The 20843-nt window shown below is 63.2% G+C and overlaps 2 protein-coding genes across 6 annotated transcripts; one reads left to right on the top strand and one right to left on the bottom strand.

Annotated features, from left to right (window-relative positions):
- Positions 1-82: 82 nt before the first annotated feature.
- Positions 83-9198, bottom strand: HMG20B (high mobility group 20B). 4 transcript variants are annotated; one of them, XM_049808718.1, is made up of 10 exons: positions 9116-9198; positions 6339-6420; positions 4067-4172; positions 3598-3801; positions 3249-3369; positions 3078-3130; positions 2680-2755; positions 2154-2369; positions 1588-1720; positions 233-1379 (listed from the first exon to the last, which is right to left on the bottom strand). In XM_049808718.1, the coding sequence occupies exons 2-10, from the start codon at positions 6374-6376 to the stop codon at positions 1367-1369; spliced, it is 960 nt and encodes a 319-aa protein (XP_049664675.1). In that variant the 5' UTR covers positions 6377-6420; positions 9116-9198; the 3' UTR covers positions 233-1366. The 4 variants fall into 4 exon arrangements, with proteins under 4 accessions (XP_049664672.1, XP_049664675.1, XP_049664674.1 ...); XM_049808717.1 differs by lacking the exon at positions 9116-9198 and adding an exon at positions 6853-6929; XM_049808716.1 differs by lacking the exon at positions 9116-9198 and adding an exon at positions 6900-6984 and having other exon boundaries at positions 234-1379; positions 6339-6419.
- MFSD12 (major facilitator superfamily domain containing 12) lies at positions 8943-20219 on the top strand. 2 transcript variants are annotated; one of them, XM_049808711.1, is made up of 11 exons: positions 8943-9284; positions 13471-13681; positions 15792-15915; positions 16161-16355; positions 16626-16718; positions 16822-16914; positions 17668-17838; positions 18121-18215; positions 18596-18726; positions 18841-18948; positions 19410-20219. In XM_049808711.1, exons 1-11 carry the CDS (start codon positions 8993-8995, stop codon positions 19502-19504), a joined length of 1608 nt encoding a protein of 535 aa, XP_049664668.1. In that variant the 5' UTR covers positions 8943-8992; the 3' UTR covers positions 19505-20219. The 2 variants fall into 2 exon arrangements, with proteins under 2 accessions (XP_049664668.1, XP_049664669.1); XM_049808712.1 differs by lacking the exon at positions 18841-18948.
- The last annotated feature ends 624 nt before the right edge of the window (positions 20220-20843 follow it).

Genomic DNA, 20843 nt, shown 5'->3' on the forward strand with positions numbered 1-20843 from the left:
CGGGTGAGCTTTGCCATGTAGGAAGGGTCCTGGACAGGCTGGAGGAGGTGTGAGAGCAGCCGGCACAGAGCTGGCTCCATCGTGCTCTCCCCAGCTGGGGTTGGGGGCTGCAGCAACGAGCTCAGGGCTGTCACCCTTGCTACACACCCCAAAGTCCCTGGGATTAGTGCTGGGAGCAGCTCCAAAGCCGCCTCCGAGCATGAACACACAGAGCCCAGGCTGGTTGTTTCTCCCACATTTATTTGCTCCCATCTCCATCCCAAGCCAAGCAGCCACCAGGAGATGGCAACCAGGAGACTCATCTACAGAACACGGACCTCACGGGCAAGAGACAAGCAGTCGCACACCGGCCCCGGGTTAAACCCAGGGCCAGATCAACGTAGTGCTAGTAAGAAAATAAGACACTCTCTAATTACACAGTCTGAGATTAGTGACAGGCAGCCCCGGGGACGGCCGACCCCAGCACAGCACGGCCAGGACACAGCTGCTGTCACGGTGGTCCCACGATGCAGGACAGGCTCAGGCAACGAAGCAGGAGCCGAAAGCCTGTGCACCACCCCACGGGCTCCCCACCGTGGGGAGGAAGGGGTAGGTCCCAGCTCCCCCTCCAGCATGAAGATTTTTTTTTGCCTTCACCACTGCAGAGCACAGGAGCTGCCCTGCCTGGTCCCAGAGGCATGGAGGAAGGAGAGGTGACAGGCAGGGTGACACAGGCAATGGGCTGAAGGCACCCACGGGGGAGCAGCAAGAGGAAGCGGGAAGATTAAATAAAGTAAAAGAGGCAGGCAGAAGGAAGCCTGCCACCTCACCAGCTGTGGGACAGGGGACCAAGAGGCTCCCTGGGCTGATCTAGGGGCCAGGAGGCAGCGCCAAGCCCCACGGGCTCCCAGGGCACCCGGCTGCCTCCCTTCCATCACAGGCTGGTTAACAGCAGCCCCTGGGTCACCCTGGAAGAGGGTGGCTCATTCCAGGCCAGTAACCCACAGGCACCTCATCTGCCACCGGATAGCCTTTGGAGTCTCTGGTTTAGTGAAGCGGAGCTGCAGGAGCTGGAGAGCTTGCAGGAGAGCGGGGTAGGGGGGGATGCTCACATCCACCGCTGACCACCTTGCCCAGCACCACGCTGCTGAGGTCTCTCAGCCCTGTCACCGCTTGGTCCCCAGAAGCTCGAGATCCTTGGAGATGGTGCAGCCACGGGGCCGAGCCGCACCAGGGCTAGGGGAGGTCCCAGCTCACTTCTCCAGCAAGGTGCATGGGGTGGAGGGGGAAGCAGCCGGACCACCAGCAGAGACTGTCCCTTGCGTGAGCTCCAAGGGACAGGGCTGTGGTCCGGCTGGCCCCAGGCTCCAGGCGGGACTGGTCCTCTTCACAAGTGTTCGCTGAAGAGGGAAGAAAGCAAGGCTGAATTACAGGGGGTTGGCTTCTTTCTCCCACAACTGCCTGCAGCAGCTCTGAACCCCTCTCTGCCCACACCTTCCCTGCTCAGCTCCCATCACCCACGTGCCACAGGCTGACCCAGTGGTCCCAGTGCTCACCAGGACATGAGGGCCCTTGGGCGCCAGCTCCGGACAGTCCTGCCCAGCTCACCTGGCTATCCGGGACAGGATCTCCTTGATGCGCACCACCAATTTCTCATGCTGCAGTGGGTTGCTCTCGATGGCACTGTGCAGTTTGGCCATGTAGAAGTCCAGAGTGTTCAGCGTGGGGGTCTCCCCAGTGCCTATGAGGTGGCAACCCAGTTAGCAGGGCCAGCAAGTCCCCATTCAGCCCTGCCCATCGTGCTGGTGACTGGGGAAGGGTCCCTGAACACTAGGTGCCATCTTCTGCAGCAAGAGAGAGCCCCCACCAACACCAGCCCAGGAACAAAAGAATTTGGGCTAATCTCAGCCTTGCAGGCACAGCTGTGACTACAGCTCGAGATGACAGTTCCCATCCTGCCCTACCCTGTTACAGGGGAGCCAACTGGCTGTCACATCCCTGAGCTCCCTAGAGAGCCCCCCAAAGTGCTCCAGCATCCCACCCCATCAGCAGATGGGCATTTATCACCACCTCGCTGCCCCCTTTTTTACCACTTGCAGAGCCCCAGTGGTGCCCCTCCACATGGCCACCAGGTCCCAGCAGCAGGCTGGTCCCCACAGCTGCCCCGAACTCACCAGGGATGGGGAGGGAGGCGAAGCTGGCGGTGAGGGCCTGCCGCACGGACTGGAGCTGCTGCTGCAAGGCCAGGGTCTGCCTCTCCTCCTGGGCCAGCTCCTGCTCCAGCTTCTCCTTGGCACAGTTCATGCTCTCCGTGTGCTTCTGCAGGATAGCGTTCTGCTCCTCAAACTCCGTGTTCATCTTGCGCAGGCGCCGCAGCTCAGCCTCCCGAGCTGCCGGGACCGTGCGATGTCAGCAGGGGTAGCCCCTCGTACTCTCTCCCTCATCCCAAACCCAATCCCTTCCCCAGCTGTGACTTCCAAGAGGCTTAGCGTCGCCAACCCCCAGGCTCCAGCCAGGATCCGGTCCCTCTATCCAACCTCACCAGGGACCTTTCACAGCCTGGATCTCGCATGCAGCACCAGCCGTGGTCCTGCCCCGCGGGATGCAGGCTGCTCTGGCAGCAGCACTGCTTGCTGAAGCCATCCCCCAAGCAAGATGCTGCAGCGCTGGGAGCCCCTGCCCTGCAGCCCAGCCCCTCACCTTTGTTTTGGTCCAAGAACTCCTCCGTGAAGATGGGCACGTCGAAGGTGGAGAAGGTGTCGCTGCACTCGCCAGCCTGGGGGACGGGACGGTACACATCAGGCAGGGCTGAGCCCACTGACGGGGACCCTGTCTCCTTGGGACTGGGCAGAAAGGAGGCACAGGGACAGGGCAAGGGGTGGCCCTGCCTGGGCAGACAGGGACGATGGGCAGAGGATGGCTACGTTCTGCCCCCTGCCACTCCAGGTCCTGCTTCAATGGGAAGTTGGTGCCTTGAAGCACAACCCATGAGTCTCCCTCTGCCCTAACCTGCAGCCAGCCTGGTTCCCATGGGCCAAACCCGGTGGTGCCACGTGCCTCAGTTTCCCCACACACAGCTAGACCTGCTGGGGCCTTACCTTGTGCGGGTGCCCATTCAGCAGAGTGTTCACTGCCGCAGAGCCCGCGTCCTCTGGAAAGGAGGAAGGAAGTTACCCTTTAGGAGCCAGCCCAGCATCCCTTGAGAGGTTCTGGCAGCACTTGGCTGGATCCTGACAGCGACGCCGGCAGCCACTGCTCCCACAGCCCACCTTTTTTGATCTTTTTCTCCTGGATCTTCTCCGTGCACATCTTGTACGCCTCTGACTGCTGGTATTCCCGCAGCTCCTTCATGTACTGCTGCTTCTCCCGCTCTGCTTCGTCCAGGTACCGCTATGATCACAGAGGGTCCTCAGCCTGGCCCGGCCCCAGGCTCCCCAGGGGGCTGCTGACCCCTCTCCACTACTTGAGGCCCAGCTCCTGCTCACCAGCCCGCTAGTACTGGGACAAACTCCCTTTGTGGAGCTGCAGCCAGGCAGCAAGCAAAGTGGTTTGGGGTGCAGGCTCCAGAGCGTGGTGACCAGCCCTGGTGGGGGGGGTGTCTCTCCTGGGGACCGGTACCTGCTTCTCCGAAAGCTGCAGCTTGCTCCACTCAGCCCCCAGCATCTTGGTGATCTCCGGGAAGGGCAGGTCAGGATGCTGCGTGCGGATCTGCTCGCGCCGCTCATTCAGGAAACGCACATAGCCCGTCACAGGGGCTTTGGGGCCATTGGGAAGGATTTTCTTCCTCTTCTTGCCCTTGGGCCAGCCCCTCTTCTTCACCGGCTGGCACACAGCAAAGGGAAAGGGACAACCCGTCATGGATCAGAGCACACAATGCCATCGTGCCAGAAGGACACAGGAGCAGCCTGCAGACCCACCTGGGCTTCCCAGCCCTCGAGGGAAGGTCTGGGCCTTTTGTTGGGCCACGGCCGCAGCCACAAGCTCGCCTGGGCTGCTGAAGGGCGAGTGGAGGGACAACCCCAGGCTGGGCAACACAGAGCCCGCTCCTGAGGACTGTGTGGGGAGGGGTGCAGGCACCGGCGCTCACCTCCTCCTCGCCGTGTGGCTTCTCGCCGCTCGTCCGTGCCGACTCTCCCTTCTCCTGCTTGATAGCCACCAGGAAGTTTCCATGCTGAGCTTTGCCCGTGGCATGCCTGCAGCCAGAGAGTATCCATCAGAAAGGGTTGGGAAACCACCAGGAACGATGGCGACACATCCCCTGGCAGCGCGGCCTCACGCTCACCAGATCCCCCAGCTCCCACCCACCCAAACAGCCCCCAAACCTGCTACCAGCCCCGCAGCCCCTGCTGCCCTGTGAGGGGAGCCCACAGTTGAGCGATAGGGCTTGAGCAGAGCCCAGCACCGGACCAGCAGGGCAGTCCTGGGCACACAAAAGCTGCCCCAACGTCCAATGATGACCCTGAGACCTTTCAGTGACACTTGGAAGGGGGCCAGCAGCTGCCAGTGCCGCTCTTGGGGGCAAGCAACATTGATGGTCACATCCCTGCGTGCCACCATGGCTTGGGTGCACACCTCGGCAAGGAGTCCCAAGCAGCATGAACCAGTTGATCCTCCTCTGCAAGGGAGGACGAGTCATGGGGTTTTGGATCCTGGCTCCAGGGGCACCGCCTGGAAGCATCGCCCACACCCTGGACAAGCGCTGCCAGGGATAAGGAGAACCCTCAAGGCAGAGGATGAGGGCAGGGCGCTGGATCAACCTGCTCCAGCCACAACTGCTCCATCAGGTTCCTGCCACCTGCGCCGCCACCGAGACGCTCTAACGCAGGTCTGGCGGTCCCGACTCCCGCTCTCCAACTTGCCGCCTCACCTGTACAGATCAGCATCCGCCTTCAGTGGAGGACGCAGGTCCGGCACCCAGGTCGGCAGAGCATTCCTGCCCCACCTGAGCACACACAGCCCCGCTGCAGCATCACCCTGGGGCTCCCCGAGCCTCCCTGGCCCTTTCTCCAGCCGGCTCCATCCCACAGCCAAGCCCCTGTCCCGCTTGCACCCTTTGGTCCCTGACGCAGCTCCTGCTCCATCGGAGCGTGTCCGCTGGCAGAGTGCCATCAGGCCCCCCGTGTAGGGGGAGACATGAAGGGCTCAAGAGTTGCGGCAAACGGCACTCGATTGGGTTTCATCCAAGTCACAAGACACAGTAACTAGCACAAGGCCAAGCACAAGCCCTGTCAAAGAACGAAAACACCGCTGTGTACCAAAAGCCAGACCGATCCCAACCCGCTCAGGATGCACCCCAGAGTTTCCCTTGCCTGTTTGTCACATCGTGTACCTGGTGTAAATCCAAATCCCCCCAGAGACCCCAACCTACCACTATCAGGCTATCACTCGTACGAGCCACCCTTGCAATTAATTTGACGGGGCCCTTTTCTATAAGCCTCCAGAGACATGGCCTGTAACTGCACTGGTCCTGGGGATGTAGGGGGTGCCTGTGGAGGTCGGGATCTGAGCCCGACCAGCCGCCCTGCACCCCCACGCTCACATGAAAGCCTATGGGAAGGTGTGAGACCATCTCTTCTTCCATATTCTGGGGGGAAAAAAAAAATCATCCCTGAAGTTCTGCACGAACACAGCCAGCCTTAGGCTTTCTTTATCGTCTCTAACAGAAACATTCCTGGTGATGCCCATACAATATCATCATGTTCAGCCACCACGGCCGGGAACGCGCCAACACCCTCCACAACCAGATGCCGGATCTCTGCCTCCCCTCCCTCCCCCCCCCCGCAATCCGGATTCCTTGCGTGCCTAAGGATGCTTTAAAAAGTAAAGTTATTTCAGGCGAGATTCCTCCTCTTATCTGAACCTCCCTGGGCCGGTTTGCTCTGGCATCCACCTCCCTCGTGCTTCCCCATCTGCCTGCCCCGGAGGCACCGCGGCCCCGGTGCTCTCGCCCCTCTGCCGGGAGGGACGGCGGTCGACGCCAGCTGAGGACAGCACGCGGTTCACCCCGCGTGAATCAAGACCTCGCCGGTCTTAATCTCACGAGACGCTGCTTTTACACCAGGTCTCCCTTTGCCCTGTACTAATTAGCCCAGCTGGGTAGGAGCACAAACTAACGAAGCAGGTATGGGGAGAGGGGTGCAGCCCGCAGTAGGGGACAAGGGTCCCCAAAACACACAGAAGGTCCCAAAAGCAAGACTAAAGCCACCCTTTAGCAAGGGACAAAGGACCGGGGCCCAGCACGGGACAGGGTGACACGGAGCGGCTCCTGGCACACAGGAGGACATGGGGACCCCAGAGCACGGCGGGGGGGGGTGGGGTGGTGATGGGGGTGGGTGGGGTGGTGATGGGGGGGAACTTACAGCATCCCGGCAGGCAGCTGCTTGGCGCTGTGGGCCATGGGTCCGGGGGGGGGCCTCGCCAGCACCGCTCGGGTCAGCACCCCTGAAGGACAGAGCCAGAGCTGGCACCCACACCCGAGGGGGGGCCGCTCCGGAGACGGGGCGGGGGGCTGGTGCTGCAGCAGCTCCAAGGGGGCAATTCGGCAGCCCCCCCCCCCCCTCCCCCTCCCCGCCATTCCACGCTCCCTAGCCGGCGCCCCCCCCTCCCCCGCCAAAGACCACCCCACTCGGAGAAGTCTTCCCCGTGGGGACATCGCAGACCCCCATCCCCAAATGCCATCTCCTCCCCAGCCAGCTCCCCCCACCTTTAGTCTCTCCAGCTCTTCCAGACCCCCACGGAAGCCCCAGCCCCCCCCCACCCACAGGGTCCCAGCACGAGCTCCAGCCCCCACTCCCCGCACTGAAACCCCCTCCGCTGTGCCCACCCACCCCCCCGGTGTCCCGGGATCCCACCGCTGCCCCCCAACAGGCTCACCCCCATACACCCCTCCCGGACCGGGCCCCCCCCCCCGCCCCAACTTTCCTGGCGCCACCGGCGCCCCTCCACCGCCCTTCCTCGGCTGGCCACGCCCCTCTATTATTATGCAAACTAGAAGCCCTCCTCGGCGCTTCCGATTGGCCGCTGGCGCCGAACCGTGGAGGGCGCAGCCTAACGCGGATTGGCTGGAACGGTTTACATCAGAAGTAAGCGGCGGAGAGAAGGATGAGAGGAGGAGGGGGCGGGGCCTGCCGGCGCGGCGCGTGCGCGCCCGTTCAGTTCGCTGCGCGCGGCAGGCTGCCCGGCCAATCAGCAATCGGCGTAGGGATGAGGAAGCATTGTGGGGAGGGCAGCGCCTTAAAAGGGCAACGACACGAGTGAGGTGGGGTCCGCTGTAACCGACCCCTTCTGGGTGCCCCCAGTGCCCGCCCCGGCGTCCAGGGCGGGGAGCCCCGGGAGGGATCTCGGGGGTGTCCAGTGGCCTGAGTGTGCCCTCAACTGCTCCCAGGAGCCCCCATGCCCACCTCAAGGCTATCCCAGGGACTCTAGTTAACCTTCTCCACTGCTCCCAGCAACCCCAGTACCCCATGGCTGCTCCCAGTGGTCCCAAGGCCCACCCTTGGGGTCCCAATGGCCCTGAAGGCCCCCACGCTGCTCCCACCGATCCCAGTACTGCCCATACTGGTTCCAGTGACCCCAGTGCCTCCTCAAGAGGAGGTCCCAGTCAACCCAGTACCCCCCCCCACTGCTCCCAGTGACCCCAGTATCCACCCAAGGGGTGGTCACCCCAGAGTCCCAGTGGCCCCAGTACTCCCCTCCACTGCTCCCAGTGACCCTAGTACTGCCCATAATGGCCCCAGTCATCCCAGTACCTACTCAAGAGGAGGTCCCAGTCACCCCAGTACCCCTTCCACTGCTCCCAGTAACACCAGTACTGCCCATAATGGCCCCAGTCACCCCAGTACCTACTCAAGAGGAGGTCCCAGTCATCTCAGTATCCCCACACTGCTCCCAGTGACCCCAGTATCCACCTAAGGGGTGGTCACCCCAGAGTCCCAGTGACCCCCGTGCTCCCCTCCACTCCTCCCAGTAACACCAGTACTGCCCATAACGGCCCCAGTCACCCCAGTAGCCCCATATTCCACCCCACTGCTCCCAGTGAGCCCCATATTCCTCTCCACTGCTCCCAGTGACCCTAGTACTGCCCATAATGGCCCCAGTCACCCCAGTACCTACTCAAGAGGAGGTCCCAGTCACCTCAGTACCCCCGCACTGCTCCCAGTGACCCCAGTATCCACCCAAGGGGTGGTCACCCCAGAGTCCCAGTGACCCCCGTACTCCCCTCCACTCCTCCCAGTAACACCAGTACTGCCCATGACAGCCCCAGTCACCCCAGCACCTACTCAAGAGGAGGTCCCAGTCACCCCAGTACCCCCCCACTGCTCCCAGTGACCCCAGTATCTACCCAAGGGGTGGTCACCCCAGAGTCCCAGTCACCCCAGTACTGCCCATACTGGTCCTAGTGATGCCAGTACTGCCCATAATGGCCCCAGTCACCCCAGTACCTCCTCAAGAGGAGGTCCCAGTCACCCCAGTACCCCCCCACTGCTCCCAGTGACCCCAGTATCTACCCAAGGGGTGGTCACCCCAGAGTCCCAGTCACCCCAGTACTGCCCATACTGGTCCTAGTGATGCCAGTACTGCCCATAATGGCCCCAGTCACCCCAGTACCTCCTCAAGAGGAGGTCCCAGTCACCCCAGTAGCACCCCACTGCTCCCAGTGAGCCCCATATTCCTCTCCACCGCTCCCAGTAACACCAGTACTGCCCATGACGGCCCCAGTCACCCCAGCACCTACTCAAGAGGAGGTCCCAGTCACCCCAGCACCCCCCCGCACTGCTCCCAGCGACCCCAGTAAGCCCCCCCCCGCCCCGTCCCAGTGCCCACCACTAGGAGCCCCGGCGACTCCCCGCCCGCCGCGGGAGGCGGCGACCCCGCGGGGTGGCCGGTGGGTGGGAGAAGGGGCCGAGCCGGCCCCAGAGCGGGGGGATGGCGGGGCCGGGCAGCGCCGTAGCCTCGCCCCGCCCTGTCCCGTCCCGTCCCGGGCGCTGCGGGCCGGCGGCGGCGGCGGCGCGGTATGGCGGAGCCCCCGGCGGGAGCAGCGGGAGCCGGAGCCGCGGAGCTGCCGCTGCGGGCGCGGTTGAGCTTCGCGGCCGGGCACTTCCTGAACGACCTGTGCGCCTCGCTGTGGTTCACCTACCTGCTGCTCTACCTGCACGCCGTGCTGGGCTACGGCCACCGCCTGGCCGGGGCTTTGCTGCTGGCCGGGCAGGTTGCCGACGGACTCTGCACGCCGCTCCTCGGCTACGAGGCCGATCGCTCCACCGGCTGCGGCCGCTACGGGCGGAGGAAGTCCTGGCACCTCGCCGGTGGGTGCTGGGGAGGCGGTGCTGGGGTGCTCTGGGCTGGGGGAGCCTTTCTGGGGGTGCCCTGGGGGGGGACACACGGGATCCGGGGTGCCCCGAGTGGAGAGGGGGTGCCTTTCTGGGGTAGGGGGGGGGGGTCAGCCCTGGGGATGCTCTGGAGGGTGGGGGGACACGGAACCAGGGTGCCCTGCGTGGAGGGAAGCCTCCCTGAAGATGGGTGGCCCTCAGGGAGCCTTTCTGGGGTGGGGGTCAGCCCCAGGGAAGCCTTCCTGGAGCCCCCTGTGTAGAGCGGGGAACAGCCCCTGTGGCAGTGAGGTGGGGACGGGGTCCCCCCCCAGATGGAGAGGGGTAGCCCCAGGGGCGAGCAGAATTGGGTGCCCTGGGACGGAAGGGAGCAGCCCCCCCAACTGTGGAGAGGGGGGCTGCTCGGGGAGGGGGGCTTTCCTGGGTGCTCTGTGTGGAGGGTGAACCAGCCCTAGGTGATATCAGGGGAGAGGCAGCGGTGCCCTGGGTGGGGGGAGATGGGCCCAGGGTCCTCTGCGTGAAGGGGCGCAGACCAGGAGCTGCCCGTATGGAGGGGCAGCATCCCCCACGGCAGTGAGGTGGGGACTGGGGTGCCCTGTGTGTAGGGGACAGCGGGGTGCGCCGGGATCCCCCAGGCATGGGGAAGGGGCACCATGGCATCCCCGTCCTGCCTGGGCACTGTCCCCACCCCGGTGGCCTGTGCCAAAGCAGCGGGTGCTGCCTGGGCGCTCACAGTCCGGGGCTCTCCGCTGTCCCTCGGGCCATACCTGTGTGGCGGCAGGGTCTGCAGGGTCCCCCCTGCATGGGGGTGGCATCGAGTTCAGGGTGAGAGCTGTGTGCTTAGCTACAGCAAGAACGAGAACGACAGTAAAATCTGGGCTTTCCCAGGAGCCCTGGGGATTTACCAGGGACTTGCCTGCGGCCAGGCAGCTCTTGGTTGTCCTCACGGGTGTCCCTGGGGCACGGGGCCCTTGGCTACGCCGGGGCTGGTCACCCCGTGTGCTGTGTTTGCAGGCAGCGCTGCCCGGACGCAGCGGGGGAAAGTAGCCGGCGCCTGGTGAGTAAGGGCCCCGTGGGGATGCAGAGGAGGCACCGGCTAGGCAAGAATTATTAACAGGCGCTCGTCTTGCATCATGCCCTGGGGTCAAAAAAATGCAATGAAGTGCAGGGGGTGGTGGGGATTCCTGTGTCTGGGTCCCTCTCTGAGGGGACGGCGTGACCTGGAGAAGGGTCCTCGGTGCCGCAACTGGTGCAGGAGCCTGCCCCATCCTTGGTAAGCTGGTGATGGGGAATGGGGCAGTTAGCGTGAAGAAACGTCCATCGACAGCCAGAGATAAAGACTCGGTACTTCCTCCTGGTAATGGCGTGGTAATGCCCGATGTCAACTCGCTCGGAGTGGACCCATGTGGAGAGAGGACGGTTGTAGTGTGGGTGCTCTTATCTTGATCCCAAATTTATCTCGGCCAACCGCTTCATGCAACTGAATGATAGCCTGATAAGGCGGCTGATCTCCCCGGAGTTTTGCTTGGCTAGTCAGGGAGGGTGTTGGGAGGTGGGGGGGCAGCTTCACCCCCTGCTGTGGTGTCAGCCAGATCTGTGCCCTAGATTTAGGGAAGTGGCTGAAGCTGTGCTCTCCCCTGTCCCGGGGCAGGTCAGCTCCAGCTGGGTGCTGCTTAGCGTGCAGCGAAAGGGAAGTTCTGAATCATGTCTTGCACAGGGGCTGCAGCTACCCCAGCCAGCTCCGCTCTCTGCTGCGGGGAGCAGAGCACCCTGCCCAGCCCTGCCTGCTTCGGCAGCACAGGTGGAGTCTGGAAGCATGGATGGAGGCTCTGTTTCCCTGCCCGGAGCCTGGGTTATTCCTAGAAGGTGGGGGCTAGCCCGTCTCCCTTGGCTGACCGCAGTGCGACTGAGCGGTGCCGGCAAACCCTTTGGAACCGGCTGTGCCAGTACCGCTCTCGGCTCGCTCGGTCACACTGCGGTGAGATGTTTCGCGTGGGAGCGGGGCGTCTCATCTGGTGGCAACCCGTGCTCAGATCAGAGGAAACCGCAGCCTCGGGGCGGGAGATACCACGAGTTGCTATCGGTGGCATCTCTCCACCACGGTGCTGGGCCGCCAGTGCCGGCGGTTGTGGGTGGCTCACCCCGCACGCTGGCCGGCCTGCTTGCCAGGTTTTTTGGGGGCAGCTTCCTGCCACAGTGAGCTGGGAAGGATGAGTAGCTCTTTGCTGCCTGTCTGAGCCAGTCCAGCAGTGATGTCCCATATTCCCTGCCCCGGGCGCGTGTGCTGTGCAGCTTGGCATTCCCGTGATCCTGTCCCGCAGGGCCCAGAGATGAGAGCCTGGACCCTCTGCTGCCTGCCCAGGGCTGCTGCAGGGATGGGCAGGGTGGTCTTGGGGTGCTCCCGTGGCCCCACTTGGGAGAGCGGGCTGTTCCCAAGACCCCTCTGGCTCACAGTGAAGTAGCGTTTGCTTGGGCAGACCCAGGGATATGTGAGTGTCGGGATGCAGCTCGCAGCCCCATGCCAGAGGACCACGGCTCCATGAGAGTGGCCGGTGGGGGTGGCCCCAGTTGATGGGCACTGCCTGTCCCTGGGGGGCACAAAGAGGAGGGAGCGACCAGTCTCCTGGGTGTGCAATGGCAGCGATGGCTCGTGGGTGGGTGCAGGAGTGGACATGGAGGCTGCAGCAGCCTGGGGCCCCCAGCTCCTGCCCCAGCGTTCCCCTGGGGATGTGGGCAAGTACCTCTTAGGGGACTGCAGAGCTCAACCCAGCGGGGCCCTGGGACTGGGGAGCGGGCAGAGCCTCCACAATCCTCCAGACGGGGCTCGCTTAAAACCAACAGCCCTGTAACAGGGAACAAAGGAGGTCTGGTCTGGTTTGAGCCTTCTTGGACCCTTCATGTCCCGGTGGCTTGTTTGTGGCAGAGACGCTGCGGTGTGCTCGAGTCCCCTGTCCTTCAGGGACCTCCTGGAGCACCAGAGCCACCTGTGAGCTGGTGCAGGGCAGCACCCAGCACCCTGCTGGGGTCCTTGCTCATGATGGATCCGAGCTGGGCTGGGATTGTTGCTGCTTGCTCTCAGCACAGGGAGAACTGCTTTGCCCCGGCCCTGCAGCAGCTGTGGTGGCTGTGCCACATGAAAGCAATGATGAGGAGGAATTGCTGTTCATGGATGAGAGGAGGAGAAATCACTTTGTGAGGAGGAGTATCTTGCAAAGACCCCTGGAGAGGGGACCTTGGGGACCTGGCAAAGTGGCTGCAAGTTCCCCTCAGTGATAGGAACCAGGTTCCCATGGCTTTTCGGCAGCGCCCAGTGAAGCTGGGGACACGCAGGGCAGGGTGCGCGACTGTCTCTGCGTCGGCGCCTGGGCCTCGGGAACAACGGAGCATCTCAGCAGATGTGCTCCGTAACCTTGTGAAAGGGGAGGGAGAAGCCAGCCTGTCCCTGCCTGCTCCACGCAGGCGTCCCCACGCCGTCACGCTGCAGCAGAGGGAGGAGTCTGGCTCTGCTGTCCCTGACTCAGCTGGGACCTTCCCGTGGCTCAGAGCCTGGCGTGGGGGGCAGATCTGCTCCCGTCTCCCCGCGTCGCGCTGGGGGTGTCCCTGGCCATCGCTCTGCAAGTGGCTTCTGCAAGCATGGAGGGAGCGTGGCTACCTCTGCTAGCCCCACGGGAGAAGGGACAAGGGGGTGCCTTATCGCCCTTGGGCAGATGTCAGGGTGGCGCGTGTCCTTGGGGCTGGTTATCTGCATGCTGGAGATGGAGAGAGAAGTCCTCCGTGGCTCCAAGTCGTGATGGTGTGAGGGTCTGTCCTCTGGTGTTTTGAGGGGGACAGAGCAGGTGCGAGATTGTGCTGCAGTTTGTAGGGGGAACTTGACTGGGGAAAAGTCTGCTGACAAGCGTCTGTCTTGCTGTTGGGTGCAAGAGGGAAGGACATTGTCCTGTGCAGGACGGGGTGAGGGGGGGGGATCTGGGGCTCCTTGTGTCTCACCTGGCTCAGGGAAGCTGCCCACCTCCCTTCCCAGCCCTGTGGGGTAGGACCTGTCCTAGCAGAGGGCTGGCTGTGTCTGTCCACCTGTGTCTGTCCACCTGTGTCTGAGCCAGCTGGGGCTGTTGGGGTCCCAGGGAAACAGGGCTCACAGCCTCTCACAGCTCCGCTCTCTTCCCAGGCACCACCTGCGTCCTCGTGTCCTTCCCCTTCATCTTCAACCCCTGCCTGGGTTGCAAGGAGAACACGCCGGAGTGGGCAGCCTTCATCTACTACCTCCCCTTCATCATCATCTTCCAGTTCGGCTGGGCAGCCACACAGATCTCCCACCTGTCCCTCATCCCCGAGCTGGTGACCACTGAACATGAGAAGGTGGAGCTCACAGCTTTCAGGTGAGCACGGCCAGACCTGGGTGTCCCCTGAACCCGGGGGAGCAGCCCTGCCTGTGCCAGGTCCCATCACTTGTTTGACGAGAGGTCCCCTTGGTGCCACGGGTCTGGCGTGGCACACTTGAGTCCTCGGTATGGCAGGACCAGGACTGGGCCGTGTGGGTGTCCGGCAGGATGTGTCCAAGTGACATTGGTTGTGGTAGGTTGACCCTGGCTGAACGCCACGTGCCCACCAAAGCCGCTCTATCACTCCCTCCCTCAGCTGGACTGGGGAGAGAAAATATAACAAAGGCTTGTGGGTCAAATAAGGACAGGGAGAGATCACTCAAACAATTACTGTCACGGGCAAAACAGACTTGACTTGGGCAAAATTAACTTAATTTATTGCCGATCAACCAGAGTAGGGTAATGAGGAATAAAACCAAATCTCAAAACACCTTCCCCCCACCCCTCCCTTCTTCCCAGGCACAGCTTCACTCCCTGATTCTCTACCTACCCCCCCTGCAGCAGCGCAGGGGAATGGGGAATGGGGGTTACGATCAGTTCATCACGTTGTCTCTGCCACTTCATCCTCCTGAGGGGGAGGACTCATCACATTCTTCCCCTGCTTCAGCATGGGGTCCCTCCCACGGGAGACAGTCCTCCGTGAACTTCTCCAATGTGGGTCCTTCCCACGGGCTGCAGTTCTTCACAAACTGCTCCAGCATGGGTCCCTTCCACGGTGTGCAGTCCTTCAGGAGCACACTGCTCCAGCGTGGGTCCCCCACAGGGTCACAAGTCCTGCCAGAAAACCTGCTCTGTGGGCTCCTCTCTCCACAGATCCGCAGGTCCTGCCAGGAGCCTGCTCCAGTGTGGGCTTCCCACGGGGTCACAGCCTCCTTTGGGCATCCACCTGCTCCGGCATGGGGTCGTCCCCGGGCTGCAGGTGGAGATCTGCTCCACTGTGGACCTCCATGGGCTGCAGGGGGACAGCCTGTCTCACCATGGTCTTCACCATGGGCTGCAGGGGAATCTCCGCTCTGGCGCCTGGAGCACCTCCTCCCCCTCCTTCTTCACTGACCTTGGGGTCTGGAAAGTTGTTTCTCTTACATGTTCTCACTCCTCTCTCCAGCTGCAGTTTCTGTGCCCGCCACAACTGTTTTCCCTTCTTAAATATGTTATCACAGAGGCGTTACCACTGTCACTGATGGGCTCAGCCTTGGCCAGCAGCAGGTCCGTCTTGGAGCCAGCTGGCGTTGGCTCTGTCGGATGGAGGGGAAGCTTCTAGCAGCTTCTCATAGAAGCCACCCCTGTAACCCACCCACTACCAAAACCTTGCCACACAAATGCAATACACTGGTCTTCTGTGTTGGTGGCCCAAACCCTTTGGTGCCAGGAGGGAATGTCTTGATGCCAGGGATGTTAGTGACACAGCCGGTGGGACGCTTCTGTGAGCTGGAGGCACTTCTTCAGGACTGGAGAGTGATGCTCATAGGGGAGGAATAGATGCCCCCAGATGCCCCCAGGAAGAGTTGGGCATGGTCATGTGCAGGCTGTCCCATAGGCAGGGATGGCCCCATGGCCGGGCTGGGCAGCACATGCAGCTCCGTGCGCAGAGCCTGGCTCAGCGCCGCTTATCTGGCAGGATCAGGCTGTGGGAAAGAGTGTTTTATCAGATGGAGCAGGGCTTGGTTATCTGCCCCAGTGGGAAGAAGTTCCCCTTCTGGCAGGTGAGCAGGACCGCAGCACAGCCAGGCAGAGAGGGTGTTGGGGCAAGTGCTGGGGTAACCCTGGGGCCAAGGCGTCTAGCTCTGGGGGCACTGGGTCAGGCAGCTCAGGGCATCCTGGGGGCAGAGGTGTGCTGTGACAGGAGGGTGGACAGGCTGACCCAGAGGGATCTTGTTTTCCTCCTAGTCATGCCCCGAGGCTTGGGGGCTTGGGAGGTGCACCGCTAAGGCTAATGCCTGGCCAGATGCTGTGTGCTCTTGGAGGTGTTGCCTGAGCAATGACACTGGGGTGCAAAGCTGACTGTAGCATGCCTGGTTTGGAGGGCAGCCTTGGGTTGAGGTGTCCCCACGATGCCTGGAGCTGTGCTCCTCCCTCTGCATCACCCTGAGGTGCTGTCTCCCCTCAGGTATGCCTTTACTGTCATGGCCAATATCACAGTCTATGGCCTGGCCTGGCTCCTGCTGAACTTCCAGGTGGACCAGCCTGACCGCACAGAGCACCTAGGCATCCAGGATGTCCCTATATTTCGGGTGAGTGGCAGGGCTCAATCCCTGGGGTCCTCTCTTCCCTGGGTGGGACATGGCTCAACTGAGGAGGTACCAAAGGGAGTGAAATAGCAGTCCCCTGAAACCTCACCTACTGCACTGGGCAGGGGCTGCACTGAGCTCTCCCTGGGGTTTTGGAAACCCCTCTTTATCCACCAGACTGCTGGGGGTTGGATGATGGGCAGGCAAAGGGCACCCCATGCTATGCTCACCCCCTTTGTCTCACCCAGAACCTGTCCCTCATTGTGATGGGGCTGGGGGCAGTGTTCTCCCTCATCTTCCACCTGGGCACCAAAGAGAAGCCATACCCGCCGGGCTCGCCCCAGCTGGAGGAGAGCACGCCCCTGCTACAGAAGGAGCCTACGAGCCCCCCACACCCACTGCTGATCTGGAAAGACTGGCTGCTGGAACCTGCCTTCTACCAGGTATGGCTGCAGGCAGGGCTTGCGGCACCTGTCCTGGGCTGCTGCCCTGCCTGGGTGCTGTGGACATCCTCTGGCAGTGGGACGTGCCCCTGGTGTGGATGAGGGTGGAGAGATGGGCTGTACTGGGCACCCACCTACCACATCAGGGGGGCTGTACTCTTCTCAGTGGGCATCTGTGCCATGACAGGATTGGGCTTGGAAGATGCCAGTCTTCCCTACCTCCAGTTTGCATGGGCTGAGCAGTGCTGCCCTGTCTCTGTCTCCTCACAGGTCGCAGTGCTCTACATGTCCACCCGGCTCATCGTCAACCTGTCCCAGACCTACATCGCCATGTACCTGACCAACTCGCTGCTGCTGCCCAAGGTGGGAGCAGGGCAGGTCCCTGCCTGTGTGTTGAGGTTGCATGGGCAGGGGTCCTGTGCCGATGGTCCGGTGCTCATCTTCTCCCTGTCCTCGTCTCTTGCAGAAGTACATTGCCACCATCCCCCTGGTGATGTACATCAGTGGCTTCCTCTCCTCCTTCCTCATGAAGCCTGTGAATAAGTGGATAGGTCGAAATGTGAGTCCTGGGGTCCTGGTGATGTTTGAGGTAGACCCAAGGAGAGGCCATGGGGCCAGATCCTGACCACACAAGTGAGCAGAGTACTCAGCACACCTGAGACTGACTGGAGAGCAGGGACCCCTTGTGCATCCTCTGCAGATGACCTCCTGCTGCAGCCTGGGTCCTGCTGGGATAGTATGGGCAGTGGGCAGGGTGAGGGGGCGTGGGCCTATCCTGCACATCTCCGAGTCTGGGAAAAGTGATGCTGGTTCAGAGTCAGCCTGTCCCGTGCAGCCCCAACCAGGCTGGGAGAGCCTCATGGTGCCCATGAGAGGCAGAGGGATGGTTTGGCTGAGCCACCCTGGACAGACATGGGGGTCTCTGCAGTGCCAGCAGGAAGGGGCTGCCCCTCCAGTGAATCCCCCGTCCACACTGCAGCAAGCACCGCACCCCGATAAGCCCCCACCTCTCCTGCCAGTTGAGTGTCCCCGTGCCCTCTGCAGGCAACCATGCCTACAGCTCTGCTGGGGGCTCAGCTCTTAGGCTGCGGCCAACGCTGTAAAACAGCCTGGACCACCGCAAGGCCCTTGCTGTTTGGGGGCTCCTTGTTTAAAACCAGCTGGGAGAGAGCCAGGGCTGTCCCCTGCGGGTCCTAGGCAGCAGCTGGCCCCCATGCCCTCCCCACTCACCCCTGCCTTGCGGGGTTTTGGCCGAGCTGGGGTCTCAGCTCTCCCTTTTCCCTCTGCCTGTCCCCACGCTGGCCCGGAGCAGTTGACCTACTTCGTGGGCATCCTGGTGATCTTGGCCTTTGCCTCCTGGGTGACCCTGGCCAGGCAGATGGGAGCAGAGATCTACGGGGCGGCCGTGCTCCTTGGGGCTGGCTCTGCCACTATCTTGGTCACCTCCCTCTCCATGACAGCAGACCTCATCGGCACAAACACGGTACGTCCGCTCCTCCTGGCCGGGATAGACCGGGGTGTCACAGCGGGGCTCGGAGTCCCTGGGCTGGGGCGGTCACTGGTGTGGGATGAGGGGGGACGGAGACCCCTGTGAGGGGGCTCTGCTGTGGGGGTGCAGGCAGCCCTATCCCCTGTGCCCGGGCTCTGCTGTAATATGGGCTCTGCCCATGAGAGGGCACAAGGCTCTCGCTGCCGGCGCCCGCTGGGCTGCGTGGCAGGGATGGACTCGGCACAGCGGCCGATGAGGTTTCCTCTCCCCTCGCAGCACAGCGGCGCGTTCGTCTACGGCGCCATGAGCTTCACTGACAAGATGGCCAACGGCGTGGCTGTGATGGTGATCCAGAACCTGCATCCGTGCCCGTAAGCATCCCTGCAGGTCAGGAACCCTCCCAGTGGCAGCTCTGGCCACATCGTCTGGGGGCCAGGCAGCAAATATTCCTGGTTCGGAGTGAGAGACATGGGTGGAAACAAGCTCTGAGTTGTCTTAAATCCTTCCTCAACTTCTCTTCTGGCCCTAGACAAGGGCTGCATCTGTGGGATGCGTGAAGGGGCTGGGGATCTCAATGTCCAGCATGCTGCCCTCTCTTCTTGCCCTGGACCTTTCCTTTGTGTCCCAGTGTGAACCAGTCCCAACACTGAGGATGTGGGACTGCTGTCAGCAGCCCCAGGGCACTTGGGCAGCACTGGGCCAGGCTTCAGTCCTGGCCACCAAGCCACATCCCCCTGCCTTCTCCCTGCAGGACTGAGCTCTGCTGCCCTGCCTGCGTCAGCTTCTACCACTGGGTGATGGTGTTGGTCACTGGAGGCATTGCCATTGCTGCTATCGCCTCTCTGTGCTGCATCATGGTCTGGCCCATCCGTATCCGCTACCGTGAGTGGGGCTGGGGGGCGCCAGGTGGCAGGGGGGGGGGCAGGCATGTGGCTGGGTGCCCTGGGAGCCCTGTGTCCTGTGCCAGCCTGGGCTAAAGTGAAAGTCTCTTTCCAGATGGCCCCAGCTGCAGGGAGGTGGCAGGAGCCCTGTCCCAGCAGGAGGTCCTGTGGCAGGGCTGGCTGCGGGGACGCTCACAGCCCTGCCCACAGGGGGACCCTCATGGTAGGCACGCAGGGCAGGACCACCATCCCGCTTCTGCTGCTCCTGGCCCCAGAGCCGGAGGCTGTGCCTGCTTGCTGTGCGCTCCTGGAGGGCAGGATCCACCTGTGATGGCCGTGCTGATGCTGGCACCCCTTGGGTCACCAAGGGGTGGCAGGGGCTGCTCCGCGTGCTGGTAGCCAAATGCGGGGGGCAGGGGATGGGGATGGGGTGCCTCTTGCCAGGCTGGGGACCCAGACACCTGTGCTCAGTGCCAGCTCAGCAGCTGCCTCTCTGCCCTGCTGGATGCCTGTGTCTTGCTCTGGGGTGGGGGGAGAGCATGGACACCCCCCATGCTGCCTTGGGGATGTGCTAGGTAGGGCCCCTTATGCCACTGGCAGGAGAGTCCTGAAGGTCCAGGCCAGCACGTGGTGGGTCACTCCAGCAGCTGCAATGGCTCCTAACCTGTCCCTCCCTCCCCGCAGATGCTGTCTGCCTGCAGGGGCTAAGCGGAGCGGGGACCCCCTACGGCGGGACGGAGAGCGTCGAGGGAATGAGCCAGCACAGCACCGTCAACTGAGCCGGGCCTGTGTCCTCGGCCACCGTAGCGTCCACACTGCTTGAGCTCTGCCTGGAGGGACCCTTGCGGCGGGGGATGGCGCTGGGACGGGGGTGGTGGGCTGGGGGTGAGGGGTGGCCCCCTGCCCTGTCTCCCTGTCACCTTGCACTGGGTTCGCGTCCCCCTCACACACCCCTCCTCCCCATGCCCTGCCTGGGGACTCATGAAGGATGTCACCCTGTGCTTGCACAAGTATAACACTAGAAGGCTCTGGGCCGGGTGGTGGGGGTCCGTCCCAGCACAGGGGACAGGTGCCCGGCCCTCGGTTTTAACCTGCTTTTTTAAGGTCAGTATGTACAAACGGCACTTTTTAAAGGAGGAGAAAAAGGAGAGAAAGAAAAAAAAAAAAAAAAAAAAACAACCAAACAACAAAGCACCTCTAACCGCGGATAATGCTCTTAGTGTCCTTCCTGGGCCCTGCCGCGTTCGGGCAGCACCCTCGGGACCTGGGCTCTGCTCCTGGGGGTTGGGGACGCCCATGGCTGGGGGAAAACAGGAGCAAGGCAGGAGGGTTGCAGCGTGCACAACGGCTCCGCGGGTCGTGCCGCAACGGTGCTCCCCCTTGCTCCTTCACTCCTCCACGGAAACGGAGGCCCCGGCACCGGGGGATGTGTGTGTGGGGAATCCAGCAAAGCGGGAGAGAGGCCCCCAAGATGGCCGCCCTCAACAACGATGGCGGCTGCGCCCGCAAACAAAATGGCTGCCGCGCACCACCGCTGCAGCCCAATAATTGGTGTCTGCGCGGGTGTCCCGCCCCCCCCCGGGGCAGGGCAGCCAATGGGGGCGCTCATTGCCTTCGCGGGGCCGGAGCCGGCGGCAGCCCCCCGGATAGAGGCCGGCACCGCCGGCGGGACCGGCCCGGCCTACCCCCCCCCCCCCGCCCCGGCCCTGCTCGGTGCCGCCGAGGCGCTGCGGTGGGGCCCGGCTCCCCGCTGCTCCCGGCACGGGAGGCTCCGGCCCCCGCTGAAGGCAGCGCGGAGTGAAGGCCAGGCTGCCCCAAGCCGCGGGCGGCTCGACCGCCGGCGGCCACTCGGCGGTGGGTCGGCCGCCTCGGCCCCCGTGTGCCCGCGCTGCCGTCCCGGGGCAGCTCGGGGGCTCCCGGCACCTGCTCCCTTTGGGGCCCGGCCCCACCGGTCCCTGCGGCCTGCTGGCGGGACGGGGACGGGTCTGGTGTCGCAGCTCGGGTCGTTGCCCGTCTGCAATAAACCCTTCTGTGGGGGGAAGTGAGGCGCCCTCTCCCTGTCCCGCCGGGCCGGCCGGGCGCCGGAGGGGTCGGCACCCGGGTGACTGCCGTGTGACC

This window comes from Accipiter gentilis, chromosome 8, assembly GCF_929443795.1.
Source record: "Accipiter gentilis chromosome 8, bAccGen1.1, whole genome shotgun sequence".
NCBI classification, from domain to species: domain Eukaryota; kingdom Metazoa; phylum Chordata; class Aves; order Accipitriformes; family Accipitridae; genus Astur; species Astur gentilis.